We start from the raw sequence: 20,262 nt of genomic DNA, 5'->3' as shown, positions 1-20,262 counted from the left end.
CCAAACATACGCAGAGCAGGAGCGGTTCCGTGCCTAAGATTCCCGTTCAGTTACCAAACCAGCCACCAGAGCTGCCTAATCATTCTGGGACCCATTGGCACACAAAGGTCTGGATACACTGGTGTCACCTCCCCATTAGCAGAGGCACAACAGGAGGAAGTAGCTTTTCCTCTCCAGGACACCCTATCTGGTAGTCCCTAGACTAAAGATACATTTGAGAATACTATGAAAAAAGTGGCTTAGTTTGTGGATTTCTTGGAGAAACACCCTATCAAACACAATCTCATTTCTCTAGAGGAAGGGGAACCCCTATCCAAAATTCTTAGGTTACAACAGACTGGCTTCTATGAGGTGTCTGCTAATGAACTAGATGTAGACTAAGAAAAGGATGCCTTTTTAGAAGACTGCCCTGGCACAGACCCTGATGACTATGAAGTGCCCTCTCCAGACGTCACACCCTGTTTCAACATCACATATTGATGACCAGCTGCTCTATAATAACATCCTTAAGAAGGTTGCTGATTTTTGAGGTAGACACGCAAGAGTCTGAGGAAGACACTGACTTAGTTCATGACCAGTCATTGAGAAAAAAAGATAGGTCAGTACATCCCATTATTTTGATCTGTTAAGAGACATCTCCTACCCTACCTTTCTACACCTTCCCGGAGTAGATCAGTCATCCCACGCTTAGAAAAGGTGTTTAAACCAGTACCCACAGACCTACTCTTCATTAAAGGACCCTTAAATCCTGATTCTCTAGTGGTAAATACATCCCTTAAGAGGCTTGGCACACTGTTGGCAACTTCAGAGGCACCACCAGATAAGAAGAGCATACAAATATACACTGTGGGAAAGAAAGTCGCAACGTCAGCTGTGTTCCAGATGCATATTGCCAGCAATCCAACCCTTATGGCTAGCGTCTATATGGCCCAATAGGAACAGGTAGAAGAGCAGGTTAGTGGGGTGCCAGAGCCTCTGCGCTCTGATTGTTAAAACTCTGGCTGAGGGTAAGCAGACTGCAAATGCCATTATCAAGAACTCCCTTGACGTGGCAGATACATTAGCAAGGGTCGTAGTAGAGGAGAGGGGGGCCCTTCTAAAACTCCACTTGTGGCTCTGAAATACAGGGTTCAAACCCGAGACACAAGCCACGCTTATTAACATGCCGGTAGAGAACAACTTTCTTTTTGGCAAGGTAGTAGACAATGCCCTAGAGACGGCTTAAAAGGAGCAAAAAGACCCTAAAGATCTAAGGACATATTGCTAATAAACTCTTCATGCAGAGAGGGTCCAACAGCAAATACACTTTCCGTGTGCAAGGTTGTGCAAGAACATCAGCCCAAGCCAGTTATTCATCAGAAACTGGCACCAGTTCATGGTATGCCAATCAGGGACATCTGCCTACCTCTCAATCCTCCTTCAAGAGAAAATTTAGGCGAGGGTGCAGTAGGGGTACATGCCAAACCACCAGAGGTTTGGCTAAACCCGCCAAGCAATGGCTGGTGTTCCATGTGCCCTCCGATTTCACCGTAGTAGGGGGTTGCATTTCTCAGCCTGTGTATGGGAGGGGATTACAACAAACAGGTGGGTGTTAACAGTCAAGACGGATACCACGTGGAGTTTCTGGAAATACAGCACAATCATCCTCTAAGACACAAGAACATTTTGTTGGAACATCAGCAGATTCTCCAGGCAGAGGTAGAAGCTCTTCTGGAAAGTGGCGCGGGGCATAGAACTAATCTCTCTGTCAGAAGTAAATGGGGGTGTTTATTATGTGTACTTTCTTGTTGTAAAGAAAGACCAGACCAAATGCAAACATAAATGTCAAACAGCAAAAGTTCAAAATATCAAAATTACAGGAAGTAACATATGAAAGATGCATACTTTCATATTTCAATTTTGTCAGCTCAAAGAAAGTACCTAAGATTTAAGGTGGGGTCCACGCACTACCGATTCAAGGTACTACCCTTTGGGATTGCGTCAGCCCCTCTGGTCCTTGCGAAGGTACTAGCTGTACAGCTACACAGACCATCAATTCAAGTCTACCCTTGTCTGGATGACTGGCTCATAACAGGAGACACCACAGATGTGTTAGCAGTATACACAAGAAACAACCTTCAGTTTCAAGTGGGGTTTTCTGTCAATGAGACACAATCGAGTCTAGTTCCCAGCCATGTCAAAAAGTTCCTAGGGGCAAAATTTGAACACAAAGACTCCTTAGTCTTTCCCTCCAGGGTCCAAAACAGGCTGTGCCAAATCCCATGTTCTACAGTCAGTCGCCAGTTAACAGTCAGGAAAGTGTTGCACCTTCTTGGTAAGATGGCATCATGCATCTTCATTGTGCCACATGCAAGGCTACACATGCGTCCAATACAAGAATAGCTAGCGAAACGATGGTCTTGAGCGCAAGTAAAGTGGGACAATCTAGTGGTAGTTTTGCAGACTGTGGTGTCGGCACTTCAATGGTAGACCAAAGACAACCTAGAGAAGGGACAACCTTTTTGTCATCCTCCCAACACAAGCCACGATCACAACAGACTCATCGCTCTCAGGTTGGGGAGCTCATTACCTCCACGAGCCAGCACACGGCATGTGGACAAAAACACTAACAAAGAAGCAAATCAATGTCCTAGAGTTGGCAGTGTATAAAGCACTACACAATCTTCCTGCATCACTAGTGGGGATGAATGTACTCATTCTCAGACAGCACAACCGCCATGTTTACATCCACAAACCGGGTGGGATGCATTCTATAGATCTGTCCAAACTAGCACAGAAAATCTGGAAGTGGGAACACAACTGCCTAGGAGACACACTAAGCGGAAATACAGATCAACCCTTAGAACATGAGTGGGAGCTACACTCGGACATTGTGAAAGATAGGGGTTATCCAGACATAGATCTACATCCGTTTGCCACGGAAGAAAACACAAAATGGCACACTTACACCTCCAGGTTCCCCCAGAAGGGATCCAGGTGGGATGCACTGTGGATCAATTGGTCAGGGATATTTGCATACACTTTTCCTCCGACTCCCCTCTTGAAAAGAGTAATCTACAAGATGCATCAAGAACACTTAACAATGATCCTAGTGGCTCCAATGTGGGCCTGCCAAACATGGTAGTCCCGCCTTCTCAGGATGTCCGTTTTGCCCATCAGTAAAGCTAACCAGCCCTTACAACATGTTGTCTCGGAGCAAAAGGGTAACCCTTCATCCACATCCTCAGATAACCAATTTAGGAGCTTGGCTCCTGAAATTATAGTTTGGCCATCTTAATTTACCTACCAGATGCATAAGTACATACACCAAACAATAGACACAGCTACTTTAACAAATGTAAAAGATGTGTAGTATGGTGTAGAAAGTCTAATGAATATGCTATTGACTGTTCACCTTCTAACATAGTGCACTATTTCTTTCACTTGTTGGACTCCCTTCTGGTCTTCAATTGCTTAAGTCAATTTAGCTGCACTTTTGGCATACACATCACAAAGCAAGGTGTTGTGGTGGAAAATTCCAGTTGTGAAAGCCTTCATGGAAGGGGTGAAAAGACTATATCCCCCAATTGTAAATCCACTCCCAGAATGGGATTTAAGCAAAGAGGTCCCCCTCTTTGAGCGTATGCATAACTCAAGCCTCAGGGGTCTCCCCCCTTACAAGGCCGCCTTTCTTATAGCTATCACCTCTATAAGAAGAGTAAGTGAGCTCCAAGCATTGTTCATTTCAGAAAACATATGTCAGAATACATAGGAACCAACGTGGTCCTAAGAACACACCTACAATTCGCAACAAAGTACATTTCCAGATTCCATGTCAACCAATCTATTGAACTGCCAGTGTTTTTACAAGACCCACAAAACTCTGGAGAGAGAGCCCTCCATACACTAAGTTAGGAGAGCTGTCATGTACTACCTCAGGCAAAACCAATTGGGAAAACCGACTCGTTTTTTTTTTCCTTAGTTGTTGGGAGGAAAGGGCACAAAACAAAACAGGCGATGGCTGGAAGGTTTTGAATTAATTCTAACCTCTGCCATTGATATATATGGCATTTATAACGTGCCTATACATAAGTGTTTCATTGCTCTGTGCAACCCTCCAGACCATCGTTCTTCGCCTGCCACGCCATTACAAAAAGGGGAAAGACCATATGGAAATCGGGCTTGGTCCCACCCCAAAAGAGGTAGTTGTTGGGGAGAATTCTCAGAAATGTGCTTTTTTCCTCCATCTTAGAGACCCCAGCAACTTTGCTGGATTTTGAGGACTTTTTTTTTTTTAACCTGGAGAGTGTGACCCTTTTCCCCACTCTCTTATGTATTTTGTGATTTTGAACACTGTTTTGTTTGGTTGTGAACTCCATAGGCATCATCTTTTACAATTGTCACACAGCACCTTCAGTGCAGTGGCACAGGGAAGTCTTTCAGATTTCCCAAAGGTTTAAATACCTTCTCTTGGATAAACTACTATTTCCATGAGCAGTAAATTGAAATTGACTTTACTTACCATTGTAACTTTTTAGACCCAGCACACCCTATCTTACAATTGAGTGCTGGAGGGGTTACCCTTTGTCTAGTTTCTCATGAAACATTTTTTATGTTACCCTTTTTCGCACTGAATGGCTGGTGGCAGTGCTATTGTTTGAACTACCAGGGTGTGCCTTTACCGCGGGCTGCATTCGCAGCTACATTAAACTAGCACACGGGAGCCATCTTTGTCAAAATGGCACCCGGTTCTGCCAAAAGTAACCGTGCAAACACAGGCCCGAACTTTACAACTTCCTGATTCTGAAGTGATTACCAAAAGCATCACTAGGATAATTGCGGCGGATTCTCAGAAGCAACGGTGCAAGGATTTATTGAAACCCAAGAACAAACACAAGGATTCGTCGAAATCCAGGGATAGGCCGAAGGATTCATCGGAACTCACGGAAAAAGCCCACAGACAAACAGAAGGACATGCATCAATAGTCGGCCCCCCGAAAAGACTTTATTTGACGTTAAAGGAGAAATATTGACGTTTGGCGACGGAAGATCCATTACACCCCTGGACCGCTCTGTTTTCATCAGAGAAAAATGTGAAGGATGTATAGACAGGCTAGAGAGGTTTGTAGAACTCTGAGAAGTCCAAACCCAAGAATTCTAGAGAGGGAAATCCCCTTCTCCCTGTGGCTAAACTTCAGAAGGTCTTTGACCCTAATCAAGATGAAGAATAATAATATATTTATGACCTCACTGAGGAAGAGATTCAAGATGAAGATCCCTTTGCTGACACTGAGGATGTTCATGTGGACTCCACAGAGGGTTGGGGAGACTACCCCAACCCCATTGATCCTTGCCCTTGGCAATCGCCTACTCCAACATCGGAACCTGATGCCTTGTGCTTGGACTCCCCAAACCCACCCCACCACTGCCGGCAAGCCTCCCCGGTCGACAACCAAATGGCATTCAATGACATAGTGAGGAAAGCAGCAGAAGTCCCTGAACCGCTATGAGTCTGTCTGCGCTCCACGGTAGCAGAAGGCAGACAAGTTAACCAGAGAATCCTAAAAAATACTTTGGATGCAGCAGAGACAGCCGGCAGGTCCCTGGCTCAGGGTACCCTCCTGAAGAGGCATGCATGATTAAGGAACTCTGGTTTCAAACCAGACACCCAAGCTTCACTTATAAATAAGACGGTGGAAGACGCTAATTTATTTGGAAAGGAAGTTGATGAAGCCCTCAAAACTGCAAGGGAGCAGCATGACACCCTTAAGACTCTGGATCAAATCACTCAGAGACCTTCACAAAGGAGGGTGAGTGGGAATAGACGTTCCTTTCGTGGCCAACGTTTCCCTCAAAATCAATACGGCTCGGGAAATAATTGGTCCTCTCCCCAAGGAACCAGCAGCTACACCACCCATATCCCACAAGGGGTCAATGACGTGGTAAAGGAAGGAGCCAGAATTCTGCCCCTCGAGGTTCCCTGACAGGCCAAAAAATTACCCGCAGATCCGGGTCCCCTCCCATGCATCCCCGGTCGGGGGCCGGCTAATCATTTTTTCAAGCATGGGAGGGACTAACTACAGACCAGTGAGCACTCAAGTCCGCTGCCCACGGGTACTGTATAGAATTCTGCTGGACCCCCAATTCAGACCGCCACGATCAAGACGCCTGCGCCAGAACATCTGCACATCCTGCTACAAGCAGTAGGGACCCTGCAGGAAAAGGTCGCCATAGAAGTCATACCTCTACTACAGGTAAACAAGGGTATTTATTCAGTGTACTTCCTTGTACCCAAAAAGTATCTCACCATGCGCCCTGTACTAGATTTGTGCCTTGTACTAGATTTGCGTCCAGCAAACAAATTTGTCAAACCCCAAAAGTTTCATATGGTCACTCTGCAGGAAGTAATTCCCCTGCCCACACGGGGATTACGTGGCAACATTGGACATGAAAGATGCATACTTTCATATTTCAATGTTGCCGGCACACCGAAAATACCTCAGATTCACGATACAAGACAAGCACCATCAGTTCAGGGTACTACCCTTCGGTATAGCTTTGGCACCAAGGGTATTTATGAAGGTACTGGCAGTGGCAGCAGCACACCTGTGCAGGCTATCCATCCCGGTTTATCCTTACCTTGACATCTGGCTCATACCAGGGGGGACACCTACGAGACATGTCTGTCAAATACCCAAAAGACAATAGACCTTTTATATAGCCTGGATTTCTCCATCAACGAGAAGAAATCCAGCTTAGACCCCAGTCAAGTCATGCAGTTCCTAGGGGCTCTAATTCGAACAAAGGACGGTCTCGTTTTCCCCTCCAATGAGAGGGTCCAAAACATGTTGTTTCAAATCCCTCATTATGTAGCCAGTCGAGAGCTGACTGTACGCAAAGCTATGCAACTGTTGGGAATGATGGCGTCATGCATTCATTTGGTTCCTCACGTGCGCTTGCGCATGCGTCCAATGCAGGAGTGGCTCAACAGCCAGTAGTGTCAAGCCAGCGGACAATGGGACGATCTAATAGTTGTCTCGCCAGCCCTCGTTCTCTCGCTGCGGTGGTGGTCGAGGGAGAACCTCTTAAAAGGAAAATCCTTCACCACTACCGCAGTGGAAGCCACTCTCACTACAAACGCGTTTCTCACAGGGTGGGGGCCCCCCTGCTTCAACAAACAGCACACAGAGCTTGGTCGTCAGACATAGAGTCCAACCACATAAATCTGTTGGAACTGTTAGCAGTGTTCAAAGCACTGAAAGCCTTTCAGACACAACTGCAAGGGAAGACAGTCCTGATCCTCACAGGCAGCACCATGGCCATGTACTATCTGAACAAGCAAGGGGGCACTCACTCTGCAGGGCTGTCCAAACTGTCCCAAAACATTTGGAAATGGGCTCTCAAACTCAACATGTTCCTGTTGTCACAACATGTTCCATGGGAACTCAATCTTCAACGTACTAAGCAGAGATTTCCTGCTACCCATGGAGTGCGAATGGCGATTACACGAAGACATTGTCTCCAACGTTTTCGCAGAATGGGGCGTCCCAGAGATCGACCTGTTCACAACTCTGGAGAACGCTCAATGCCAAGATTACGCCTCCAGGTACCCCCAGAACCATTCCAAGTGGAACAGACTCTGGATCACAAGGTCAGGGAAATTTGTTTACGCTAACCCCCCACAGCCCCGACTCCCCTACTCAACAAGATAGTGCACAAGATGCACCAAGAACCAGTCACCATGATATTGGTGGCCCCCATGTGGGCCTGACGACCCTGGTTCGCTCATCTGATGGAGATGTCTCTATCTCCCCCAGTGAAACTCCCTTGTCCATACAACATATTGTCTCAGGACAAAGGGAAGACACTTCACCCAGACCCACAAACTCTGAACTTAGCGGCCTGGCTCCTGAAGTCAGAGTTTGGACACCTTCAACTCCCTCAGAGATGTATTAACATTCTCAGAGAAGCAAGAAAACCCAACACCAGATACTGGTATTCCAGTAAATGGAAACGCTTTATCTGGTGTAATGCCAAGGATTCGGGACTGGTTTTTAATTCACTGAAGGTTCACTTAGCTGCCCTCTCATCCTACACTATGTCACAGCAGAAGGTGTCATGGTGGAAAATACCAGTTATTAAGGCTTTCATGGAAGGGGTTAAGAGAATTCATCCCCCCATTTCTAACCCAGCTCCCGGATGGGACTTAAATGTGGTTCTAACTAGACCTATGGGATCCCCTTTTGAGTCTATGCACAAGGCTAGTCTAAAAGACCTTCCCTATAAAACTGCCTTCGTAGAGGCTATAACTTCTATAAGAAGGGTGAGTGAACTTCAGGCCCGTTCAGTACTAGGCCCGTTCAGTACTAGGCCCTTTCAGTACTAGGCCCTTTTGTTACTATTCATAGAGATCAGGTGGTTCTGCGCACTCATCCTAGATTTACGCCCAGATTGATCTCCACGTTCCATGTGAACCAATCTATTGGACTGCCTACTTTCTTCCAGAACCCTACTTACATGTCAGAAAGAAGCTTACACACACTAGATTTGCGTAGAGCAGTCATGTTTTACCTGGACAGAACTAAACCACTGAGGAAAACAAACAAATGTTCTGTTTCATTGGCATCTGGTAGAGAAGGGGATGCTGTCTCTAAATCAGCAATCGCTAGATGGATTGTCAAATGCATCACACTCTGTTACACTCTTGCTAAGAGAGAGCCCTTCAAGCCTAGAGTGCATTCTATTTGAGGCACTGAGACTTCCATAGCATTCATTGTAAACGTTCCCTAGAGTCCATTTGCAAAGCGGCAACCTGGTATTCTGTACACACCTTTACAAAACACTATTGCCTAGACACTCATTCTAGGTCTGATTCTCAGGTGGGACAAGCTGTAATATAGGGATCGTCATTTTAATAACACATTGAGATTTTTGTGTTTTGTTATGTGATATCTTTTGTGTCCTGAGTATTTGTATGAATTGTGTTCTATATTTTAGAAATTGTTTTTTCTATGGTTAGGAACTACACTGTGTGATGTGAGGGTTTTTTTCAAGTTGTTTTAATATTGGTCGCAGTATTTTGAATAAATATTGTTTTCGTAAGTGCATTTACGCACACAGTCCATTTTGTCAGGACTTTAAGTGCCGGAAGATATAACAGAGGTGCTTAATTAAGGGGTGAAGGTGTGAGTGGAGTAAAAGAATCATCTTACTCCTTACTTTATTATATAAATTTACCTCCCTGTTGGTGGAGTAAGATGGATATTTTTGAATAGGGTCTTTGTGTACCTATTTTTGAACATGCAAGCTGTAATAAGACCTCTTTTCACTACTGTTCCTTCTCACAACCCACCTCCAACTCAGGGTACTGCTCGCTAGTCTATGCACAGCATGTGATTCTAAGCAAATTAACAAGCATCAGAAGACATGCATTACTTACCGTAAAAGCATTTCTGATGATTGTATCTGCTTAAATTCACATGCACCCACCCTTCCTCCCCGCTCGGATGGAAGAAACAGACGTATTACTACTTTCTCTCTTTTCTGTACTCTCAAGTTAGTCATAGGCTCCCTCACGGCAGAAAAAATACAATCGTAGGGACCTCAACATGTGAGGGATTTTGGGTACACTACACGTCACGTAGGGATAGTATTACAGGCACGCCCATGTCGACTTCCCCTTTCGATTCTCTAAAGACAAGATGCAATACTCCACGGTAAGTAATGCATGTTGTATTTGTGTGTTATTATTCTATTGCTGCAGTAAATGCTAAAATTCACTAGGTGGAGGTCTGCGTCAAAAATAAATGCGCTCGTGAGTTTAACAATCATTTATTACAGTAAAGACAAAGCTTCCACGGAAGGGCCGACACGTAACATCATCAGAGGGATGCTGCTAGTGTGTGCTGCTAACATTACGGTGAGCATGCTTTTTATAGGGAAATTATTACATTGAGTCTTATGCCTGGCTCGGAACCAGACATTTCGAAACATAGTTTCCTGCCGGAACACTTTTGGCTGTATTCCCAGACATTGCGGTGAGGTTTACAAAGGCCGGACATCGCAAACGGTCATTACTCTTATAACTTATCTAAGCAAATCATAATACACTTCAGGATGCAGATGTAACCTTTAACATGTATGGTCGTACAACGAGCTAATTCATCACACTTGACACAGTGGGGAATTTTGCAAACTACACATATCCTGCTGCTGTAGTGATAATGATGTCCATTTATGGGCTGTTGAACAAAAGCAGGACATATCTTTTACAGAGTGACGCACAAGCGCCTGGAACAATCCCCTTTCACACACATTCCAGAGAATAACAAGGTCAGTACAGATGGGTTCATGCTTATGTTCCCAGGAAAGAGCGCGGATGTCGGACAATCATTATTTATAAAAAGAGACCCTAGGGTCGGCTTGCAAGGCTGCATACCGTGGGAGGGGAGTGCAAGAGTGCGTTGTTTATTTAGCTGTTACGGGAAAGGAGAACAGGGGGGCATTCAAGGATTTATGGGGAATGTGTGCTTAAGGCAAAACACTGGGCCTTGGGGGCGAACACGAAAGCCGCTCGTCTGACATGGACATGATGCTAGAGCGCGAGCAATGGGGTAGTCTTGCTGAGGCAAAGTTTAACATGGCAGCTTTCAGGGAAAATGATTTCTGTATTAACACTCCCTTCTGAAGAAGGCTTTATAACTGACTGATAAATATATTAATAATTGATTATGCAAGAAACCTTGAGTGTAAGAGTTTATTTGAATACCTGGAATGTGAATCTTTGTGTAACTCCACTACAGCTGACTTTTTCCCCTCTTGAGATAAGCCTGGCTGCTCAACACGCTACCAAATCTGTGTAGTACAAGCTTATACCAAAGGTTGTGTTGCCTATACCTGTAGTCTGAATTGTGTGTAGGGGTCCCAGACGGTACTGCATACAAACTGTGCCTAACAGTAGTCAAGCCCGAACTGCTTGGTCACATCTCTTCTGTAGAGACCCCAAGCATCCCCAGACCTGTTTCGGCCTTGTTGGTCCTCATCAGTGAGGAGTAGCTTGGGTCTCTAGGCCTTTCTCCAAGGAAGCCATTTCCAAATGGATTGTAAAATGCATACAGCAATGTTTCAAGTTATCCAACAAAGAACTACCATTTACACCTAGAGCATACTCTACACATGGTACAGGTGGCACATTAGCCACATTGCAAATGTGCCCTTGGAGGCAATCTTGTAAAGCCTGTGTGGATGCACAAGCTAGGAGTGACTCCAAAGTAGGACACCCGTTGTTTAAGACATCTGTATGCCTCTGTTACTTCTAACAACCCATTTCCTTCTCCTGATAATGCTCACTGGTCTATGCAAAGCATGTGATTCTAAGCAGATCCACATGCCTCAGAAGACAAACCTCACATAACTGTAATCATCTATCATCTGTCTGTTGATTGTATTTGCTTAGATTCACATGCACCCACCCTTCCTCCCCTCGTTGGGAGTAGAAGGTACATAGACAACCTAAACCTTTTCACATCTTTTTTCATTTACTACACACATGCAACATCAGGTCAGAAATAAAGCAATCAGAGGACCTTGATGCGTGAGGGGCCATGGTTACATTACACGTCACAGTAGGGATAGTATTACAAACACGCTGTGTCGCTATCCTTTTTTAATTTCGAAAACCCCCATCATGTAATACTCTGCACCAACCACTATAAATCGGCCTATGCAAAGCATGCGACTCTAAGCAGATACAAGCATCAGAAAGATGATTACAGGTATGTAATGATTGTCATATATGTATGTGTGTTCTAATGAAGGTGTATGGATAAGTGTTTGCACTACATTTCTATGGAAAAGCGTTTGGAATAATTTGGCCTTTGTGTCAGCCTATGTCCCCTTGAGTTAAACCTGACTGCTCGGTCACCATCTTGAGAGATTTGGCTTTCCTTTTGGTTTGGGTATACTACTTATTCTTCTCCAAAACATATGTTGTAATCTTTTTTTCTTGTTCCATTTAAAGTGGTCCATTGTCCTATGTCTAAAAAGTACCAATTACATGAATTTAACAAATCTATCAATCTTCCTCGACTGTACTACTTAAATTACCTCTATGGATCTTATTTCTCTTATAGTTGAACACATTTTTTACAGGCTTGAAAATGTTGTACAAGATATCAATTCCATTACATTTTTAAAATGTTGTTAAATTTATGTACTCAATTTGTGATCTGGATTTGCTTCATTGCATGGAAGGTGTTGTGAAAAGTTATAACAACGACCAGGTATCAAGTTGTATAATTTGTTTGTCATTGAAGAACATAACGCTGATTTGATTCCTTTTTAAGAAACGCTACAACAATGCTGTGACCTGTCCCAGTTGTGGTTTCGAGAGTTCTTTCTGGAATTAACTATGGGAAGGCGGATCCAGTTCCCCATTGATATGTCAATGCCTTGGATTCTGACTGATCATATCCTAGAGACCAAAGAAGCATCCATGATGGAGTAAGAGCGATTCTAGATTTACTTGTGTTCCATGCAGCATTCACATTGGGATCTGTTCAAGTTGTCTTTTTTTCCTTTTAGTATTGTTACCTTGTATTAAGTTCTTGAACTTTCTTGTTAACAGTTCAAACATTTTCGGAAATGTTTAACATGAGTGTCTAGAACTTTGGCACCCAGTCTCAAAGGGAGTGAGGCATTGCCTTTTTGTAAAACATGGGGCCTTTTGCTTCTGCAGTGCCCTGCTGGTTAAAAGGTCTTCCATAGGATTAGTGATAATGACATCAACTTGACCTGAGCGCTGAGAGTATCATCCAAGCAAGATGTTTGATATTCAGAATCTCTACCACTACTACTGTAGTGGATGCCCTTTACTTGCTATTGCAAAAGTATTTTCATGTTTTTATTGCTCATTGTTCCACCAGCTCTTTAAACTGTGAAAGCTTGTTCTCTATGGTGTGCGAAAGAAAACAAACATTTGGGCCTCATTCCGAGTCGGGCAATCTGGTAAAAATATATTGATATTTGTGGATCCCGGACTTTACCGGACCGCCTGACTACAGGTGTGCCGGTGGGACACCTGGGTTACCCCCAGCTAAAAGCTGGAGGTAAGCGAGGCACCCTACCTGTAATAAAAGCAGTCATTACCGCCACCGATGGTGGCGGTAATGATCACAAATCCCCTCATGGAGTCCAATGGGACTCCAGGAATTGGGATGCCCACATCCACGCCGGCACTCGTAATCCGGTGGCAATGCCGCTGGAATGGAGTGCTGGTAAGGGTAAGTACCAAATTCCGGTATCCTGGCAGCTCTACCGCCAGGATTCCGGCAGGGGCAGAATGAGGCCCATTGAACAGTACTGCATTTTATTTGATTTCTTCTTTAAATATGTTTCATCCAAGTTTCAGTGGGCTCATAAAACACAAATATAATTTCATCATAGTTAGATTTGAGATGACCAAGCACAGATCGGACTCTTTTAAAGATGAGCAAGACAGTAGAAAACACCACTCCAACAATAAAGGGGAGGAAGGCAGGAAGTGAAGGAAAAGCAATTGAAAGACATGTAAAAGATGGCATTTTTACACTTTAAAGTATCGCCTGGCTAGTCCATGTTCTAATCTTGGTTATCATGAACTAACAAATGTCTTATCAGAACTAGCAGGGAAGTGGACAGCAATAAGGTGCCTCTGCAGCTCAGTGGGATAATGGGTATAGGTAGAGAAGGGTGCAGTGGTGATAAACACAGTAGGCACCCAGGGTAGCTAGAACATCAGCATGTACACATTAGTCGTCCTGGAGATTGAGGCATTTGCTCCAAGCCACCTGAAAAAAATGTATGTATGTGTAACACTTGTTGCATGATCACAGGTGCCAAGCTAAAAGGAGTTGAGCCTTTTCATAGTCTTTTTTTTCCCCTACCTGGGGAGTTGTTGGCTCCTCGTTGCACAGTCGTGTTGCGTTTGTAACTTTTTCACTGGAATATAGTGATGCTCAGTGCTTGTTGATGAGGGATTTAATTTTCAAATGCTTGAATTGTTTTTTATATTTCACTACTATAATGTTGTAGAAAAAAAATTAACACAACTGCTGCTGAACAAGCTCAATTTGGTAACGCACCACACAGCTTGTTTGCTGCCAGGCCCACATCCAGCCACTACAAACGTTATCTTCTGTCTCATCTCTCACAACATCCTCCTCACAGAAAGGACATCCTAATATGCCATGGTTTCCACATTTTACAAAAAACAGAAGGAAATGTGTAGGTGCCTGAGCAGAATTGCAAACAGAAATATCCTACTATCAAATCAAAATTATAGCAATTCCAATAGGCTTCTCGTACAATGTGTTGGGGTAATTTGTATTCTTAGCCATGCCTCACTTTCTGCTTTGAACTTCTCTTGTTTCCATGTAGCAACCAGATCTGTTATTTTGTCAACAAGTCTTTCATGTCATCCATAGCCAAAGAATCAACATTCTAAAGTACCAGTGAACCATTTTAACAGACCTGCCCTATAAAATATCCGAATCCGATAGAGAATGAAGGCTGCATCTGAAGCAGAGCCTTTCATTCATCCCATCATAGCGTATGGCACTCATTGGGCTCTTTTAAGCACTATTCGGGGTGTACTCCGCTGGAACCCGAACATTCTGGGGCGTGTGTTATTTATTAGATTATTCTGATTGGAACGCACTTCATGCTTTGTATTGTGTGCATTCTGTCCTTTTTTAATTCAGTCCAAGTCTCATTGCTATCATCAAAATAATGGTCAATGAAGCGGGCCTGGGCAGGCATGTAGGAAAGTAGGTTATACTTTATTGAAACTAGAGCCCTTCGGTAGATGAAGGTGTAGCGTGCTAGGAGGTAGAGAAGAGAATTGGGGAATGCCCAACAGCAGCCTCTTCAGCCCATCATTACTGCCTGCAACTGCTGCAGCCTTAACGCTCCCGAGATACATTGTACTGTAGTGAAAGGTGCATGCTGCTGCTGCTTTAAAATTGGAACGTCCATGGTTTCTCACGTGATTTCTCATTTGCCTAGGTACGTTCTCTATTCCCTTGACCTCTACAACGACAGCGCTCATTACGCTTTGACAAAGTTCAAGAAGCAGTTCCTTTATGATGAAATTGAAGCAGAGGTGAGTTGTGAAATTGTAAACCCTTACTGTTTTGAACAAGTGTGTGATTTTGTCCTTTTGTGATGTCATCAATCAAAACAGATGCAGTGCAGAATTTCTCATTAATTCGATCTTCCTTGAAGATTCAGACTCCTTTGAGTACACTCTTTGCTGGAAACAGGAAACTGTTTAGGTAGTTTCCACAGATGAATGTTGGGTGGTGTTGGGGAGATTTTCTTTTTTGCAAATCTTACCCTCTCTGTCCATAGTGTCTCAGCAGCACTGCTGGACTCACCACAATTGTTTTCATTTACTTTAAAGTGAGTGAGACTTCTTTTTATCTCGCTGATGACCTGCATTTACTTTGGTTGTGGGAACACTGAACCCTTCTTCTAAGGTTCCAGTGTGGGGGGGATATCTCTTCCCTTAGTTTTGGTTCTCATGCTTTCCTAAAGCAGAACCCCCTCACCACATGTGGTGTGCTGACAGGGACCCATGGACCATTTTTGCAATGTCATTTTGGGTTCTGTCGTTCCCTAGACTTAACAGTACATCAATGGTCATGTCCCTTTTATGACTTGTGTTTTACAGTTTGTAGCCCTACATGGGGTGCTGTGGGGGACACTTTTCGTCCCGTTCTATTAGTATTTTAATTACTTTCCAGGCATTCTTACAACAGGCTAATGGAAGTTGTTACTTTTTTGCCACCTTCTGGAGGCATTAACCCAGGGTGCCTTTTTAGCCATGATAATGCACTTAAGGGGACGATGTACTCAAAATGGCTTCACCTCGTGTTAGAAGTGCTGTGTGAGATGGCCTGTCCTTTGTTGTCCATCCTTCTACCTTTCCTGGTGGTGGAGGGTCCTTGTTCTTCGTGCACCTTGACAGGCATCTTGTAGGTCTGACAAACTCCATGGGCATATACTTTTTGTATGGTGACACACAGCACCTTCAGTGCAGTGTCATAGAGAAATCCATTGAGATTTCTCCAAGGTTTAAATACCTTTTCTTGGCGAATTACAGTTCACAAGAATAGTTAAGTGAAAGTGACTTTACTTAGCTTTTCTCTTTGTAGGTCCAGCACACCCCATCTTATGTGGAGTGCTGGGGGGGTTGCCTAATAGCCCCTTATCCTACTCTCGCATGTACATTTCTTATGTTACCCTCACTACTTTTAAATGGCTGGTGGCAGTGGTTTAATATTCCTACCATTGTGCTTTTCTACCGCAGGCTGAACCCTCAGCTGCAGCACAGCACCCATGGGTTACCATTTTGTCAAAATGGCCCCAGACTTCTTTTTTCACCATTTTCTGTTTGTGAGGCCTTTCTTGTGTTTTACTCTGCATCGAGGCTGATTTGAGCCCTTTGTTTGTCTTGCCTTGGGCGGGCTTTAGCCCTGAAGCATGCCTCTGGCTCCACTTTGTCTAGAAGGGCAGGATGTGAGGGAGGTTCCCGAAACTCCCCAGTCCTTTGTCTCTAGGAATGCCTGAATGCAACCAGTTCTGATTGGCTGGCTGACTATCCTTTCAGGACAGCCACCCTGCTGTGTGATTGACAGCCTAGCATGTGCATGAATGGGAGAAACCTGCTTAAAAGGTGAGGGTTTTGGGACTAGAGGCAGAGTCGACCACTGGGAGAAATACCTGACGAAGAAGCCGTGAACAAAGCTTGCATCCTCCTGGTCCTTTGACATTGCCCGGTGAAGCCCTGCTGCTGTGCTGAAACTCCCTTTTCAGTTCGACAGATAAGTTCCGGATGGAACGGTTTCTCCCCTTGGGTTAGTGGGACCAGCTAACCCCGAGACGAACTCCACTGGACCATCTTCCCTGATTGTCTGTACTTCTTCGCTGCTGCAAGAACCGAGTGAAAGGTGTTGAATAATCTGTAGTCTAGTGAAATATTTGAAATCTGGCTAGAAGTTCCAGGAGTATCCTAAGTACCCTCCAGAAGCAGGATGACAAGAGCTCTAGTCCCCTCACCACAGTGCAGGACCCAAGGAGTTGAGGAAGCCCAACCGGTATCCGAGATCCGTGACGGAGCTGTTTGCTAAGCGCTGAAACCGTAATGTGCCTCTGAACTGAAAAGAGCCAATAGCTGCCGCCAACCTCCCAGGTACCGCCGCAGGAGCCCTCCAGACATCCTCTCTTGTTCCCACGACTGAGACTCAGGAACACAGGGTCTACACCACTGTAGCAAGACAGAATCCAGCTGGACCACTCTTCTTCAAACCAGTTTAGGCTTGGGGTACTTACCTCATTGTCTTTAAACTGTGCTTTTCTCAGTTGGGAATTGCAGTGGCTTGCCTTTAGAGTTCATTCCAACTCTCTTTGCACAGGCTAAACAGCTTGTGACCCTACAAGTGATTTTCTACAAACTCTCTACCTTTGTGCAAGACTGTTTCTGATCGAAGAAAGTGCCTCTGCTTCATAGACTGTGTTTCAATTGAATTTGGCTGTCGTGTCTCCCCGACTCTTCTACTCTATTGACTTGGATATTGTTTGTCCCTCATAGGTTATTTTGTTGTGAACTGTTACTGCTGAAAAGGCTTGTCTAGATTTCATTGGAAGATTTAGTTGTCCTCACATTTACTGAGAACCTGTGTTAGGCAGAAACCCGTGCAGTTCCCTCTGGGACCACTGCAAAAGATTTAGGACTACAGGTGTTTGGCAGTAAACCCACTTGGTAGCAGTCTGTACCACACAGATTCACTTGGTAGCTGTGGCTGAGCAGTCAGACTTACCTCAAGAAGAGTTAGGCAGTATACAGAGTATTCACAATAGGTCAAGAGAACACAATAGAACAAGTAAACACAAACCAGGGCTTGGTGTAAAAGAGATATAATTATTTATTTAAAACCACATCTAGAAAAACACACAGGCACCAATAGTAAGCAATTCAAAAACACGGTCACTAAAAGATATACACTCCCTTAAAATAATATTAGACAAGTCTTAGGTAAAGCCCCACTTATTTTCAGACAGCGGTGAGCGCTTAACGTAGATCGCACTCTAATAATTTGTTTTAAAAAGGAGAGAAAAGCAGAGAATAAATTGAAACAGATCCCAACACTTTTTCACGAACACAACAAGAGAGGAAGGCAAAGTAACACCATGAATCAAGAGTCAGTAGGCCGGATCCGCTATAAGAGTATCAAAACGAAATGTGTCCAAGGTCACACGGTTGCAGTGCACAAAAGTCTTGTAATGGTTCAAAAAGGAGTTGGATCAAAGAAAGGGACCAGTTAGAGGGTCAAGGCGGCCAGCCCAGTCCAGAAGGTTAAGCGGTTATTATTACCTTGTAGCAATCTTTAGAAAGGGAGGCCTGGCGGACCTGGTACCTTAAAGTGGTGAGAACACTCCAGCGGGGGCAGTTGTTCCTGGCAGCGGACGCAAGTCGGTGCTTCGTCCGGGGGAAGAGGATCTCATCAGGAAGGAAGACAGGAGTCCGTTGCACTGCTAGGGAATAAACCAGCCGCAGAGTTTCTCAGGTACAAGGCACGGTCCGTTGATTCGCGGTTCAGTGGTAAGTGGCTATCCGGCTGCCGGGGTGCTTGGCAAGGGCAGTTCGACCACAAACCGGTCTGGGGTGCGAAAAGAAGGTAAACTGGTTGTGCCCACCAGTCAGGGGAAGAAGCCTCTCCAGCCGGGAGATCTTCTCTGTCGTCGGGAAGTGGTGAGCCGGTTCCGCAGGGCTCCACCGGTGGTGACGTCGTGGTAGGTCAGCTCAGCTTCTCCCTCGTCGGATTCTCAGGTCCTGTGGCGACTTCTGAAGTTCCAGTCCCAAAATCCCTGCTTTTATGCAGCATACCCCCATTCACTCAGCCTAGCTGTCAATCAAACATGCTAAGTGGTAAGCCGGCCGGCTCACCACTTGGGCCAATCGCACAAGGGTGCGACTTGAATTACCAAGGTAACTCAGTCCAGGGTGCCTAAACCCCCTCCCACACCCCCTGTGGTACCCAGACAGAGTGGCACCACTTTTGGAGGCTTCTGTGGAGAAGTGCCAAAAAGTGGAACAAAGGGCTCGACTTGGGTTGGAGTCACAGAAGAGAACACACACGCCATTTTAGAATCGAGTCCTGGCAAAAAATACCAACCGGCGATTTAATATTAACTAAATAAACCGGCGGTATGTTCGAGGCTATGAGAATTAAATAATTAAAGTTGGTAGCCTCGAACAATGGGAAAATCCCATAGGGAAATATTCGCGGTCGAATATAAAAAGTAGTATCCACTGCCACCAGCCAAAACTCGATCAGGGGGGACAGAGACGTGCCCCCTCGACTAACAGACCCCGGGGCAATTGAATTGCCCCGACCAGTACGTCCATAATATGATGGTTTGTACCTGGTTTCTGTTAATAATTTGGGACTAGTAAAGCCAATGGTGACTTTACATGTGCTGGGAGACAGTAGTCAGTCCCAGGGTATGGAGTCTATGGTGGGGTGTCACTATGACACCCCTGTGTTACTGCACGGACGGTGCTGTGTAACACACATAGTAAAAACACATGAGACCCTATGGAGTAAAGGACCCCATAGCCCATAAAACACATTAACAGTCAAAGGAACACCATAGATCATGTCCAAGAGTGGGAGAAAAAGAGTCTCACTCTTGGCAGGAGAAAAAAACAAACTCCAGAAATCCAGCAAAGCTGCTGGGGGACTCACTAGGTAGGGAGAATTCTCTCTTTAGGCTGAATTTCCTTAACAACCTGTTTAACATTTTCCTTCCTTTAAAACCTTTCCTTTCTGCAACCTCACAATCTGCCAAGTAATTAGTGGGATATATGAATGCTATTACTGTCCTTGTGAATGAAGTCACCTCGTGGTGTAGGAATTGTGTAAGGAGCATATCCAAAAAGTATCCACTAACTTGTTCTGATTCTGATAAGTAATTTTAAAGTATATTTACATTGTTACACAAATTGCCTTTTTAAAGAACGGTTATTTAAAAATGGATGTTAATTAAATAACTATTTAGAACAGAAATCTTGAGTGTACGTGTTACTTGGATTTAGGGATTTAATTTGTACAGCACACATTTAGCCCTCTTGAGATGGGCCTGGCTGCTCAGTCATCACACTGCCAGCTTGTGTAGTACTGACCTATACCAAAAGGTGGGTTACCTAATATATATATTTTTATATATATTTTATTTGTTTAC

The 20,262-nt window shown here is 44.5% G+C and overlaps 1 protein-coding gene across 1 annotated transcript in view; it reads left to right on the top strand.

Annotated features, from left to right (window-relative positions):
• Positions 1–20,262, top strand: part of CYFIP1 (cytoplasmic FMR1 interacting protein 1) — a 1,181,635-nt gene that overhangs the window by 618,811 nt on the left and 542,562 nt on the right. The window contains 2 exon segments of the mRNA XM_069636612.1: positions 12,324–12,480; positions 15,022–15,118. Coding sequence (XP_069492713.1) covers positions 12,324–12,480; positions 15,022–15,118 — 254 coding nt within the window.

This window comes from Ambystoma mexicanum, chromosome 7p (assembly GCF_040938575.1).
Source record: "Ambystoma mexicanum isolate Mex_15411 chromosome 7p, UKY_AmexF1_1, whole genome shotgun sequence".
NCBI classification, from domain to species: Eukaryota; Metazoa; Chordata; class Amphibia; order Caudata; family Ambystomatidae; genus Ambystoma; species Ambystoma mexicanum.
Note: the sequence above shows the minus strand (reverse complement) of the source record. Positions and strands in the feature narration are given on the sequence as shown.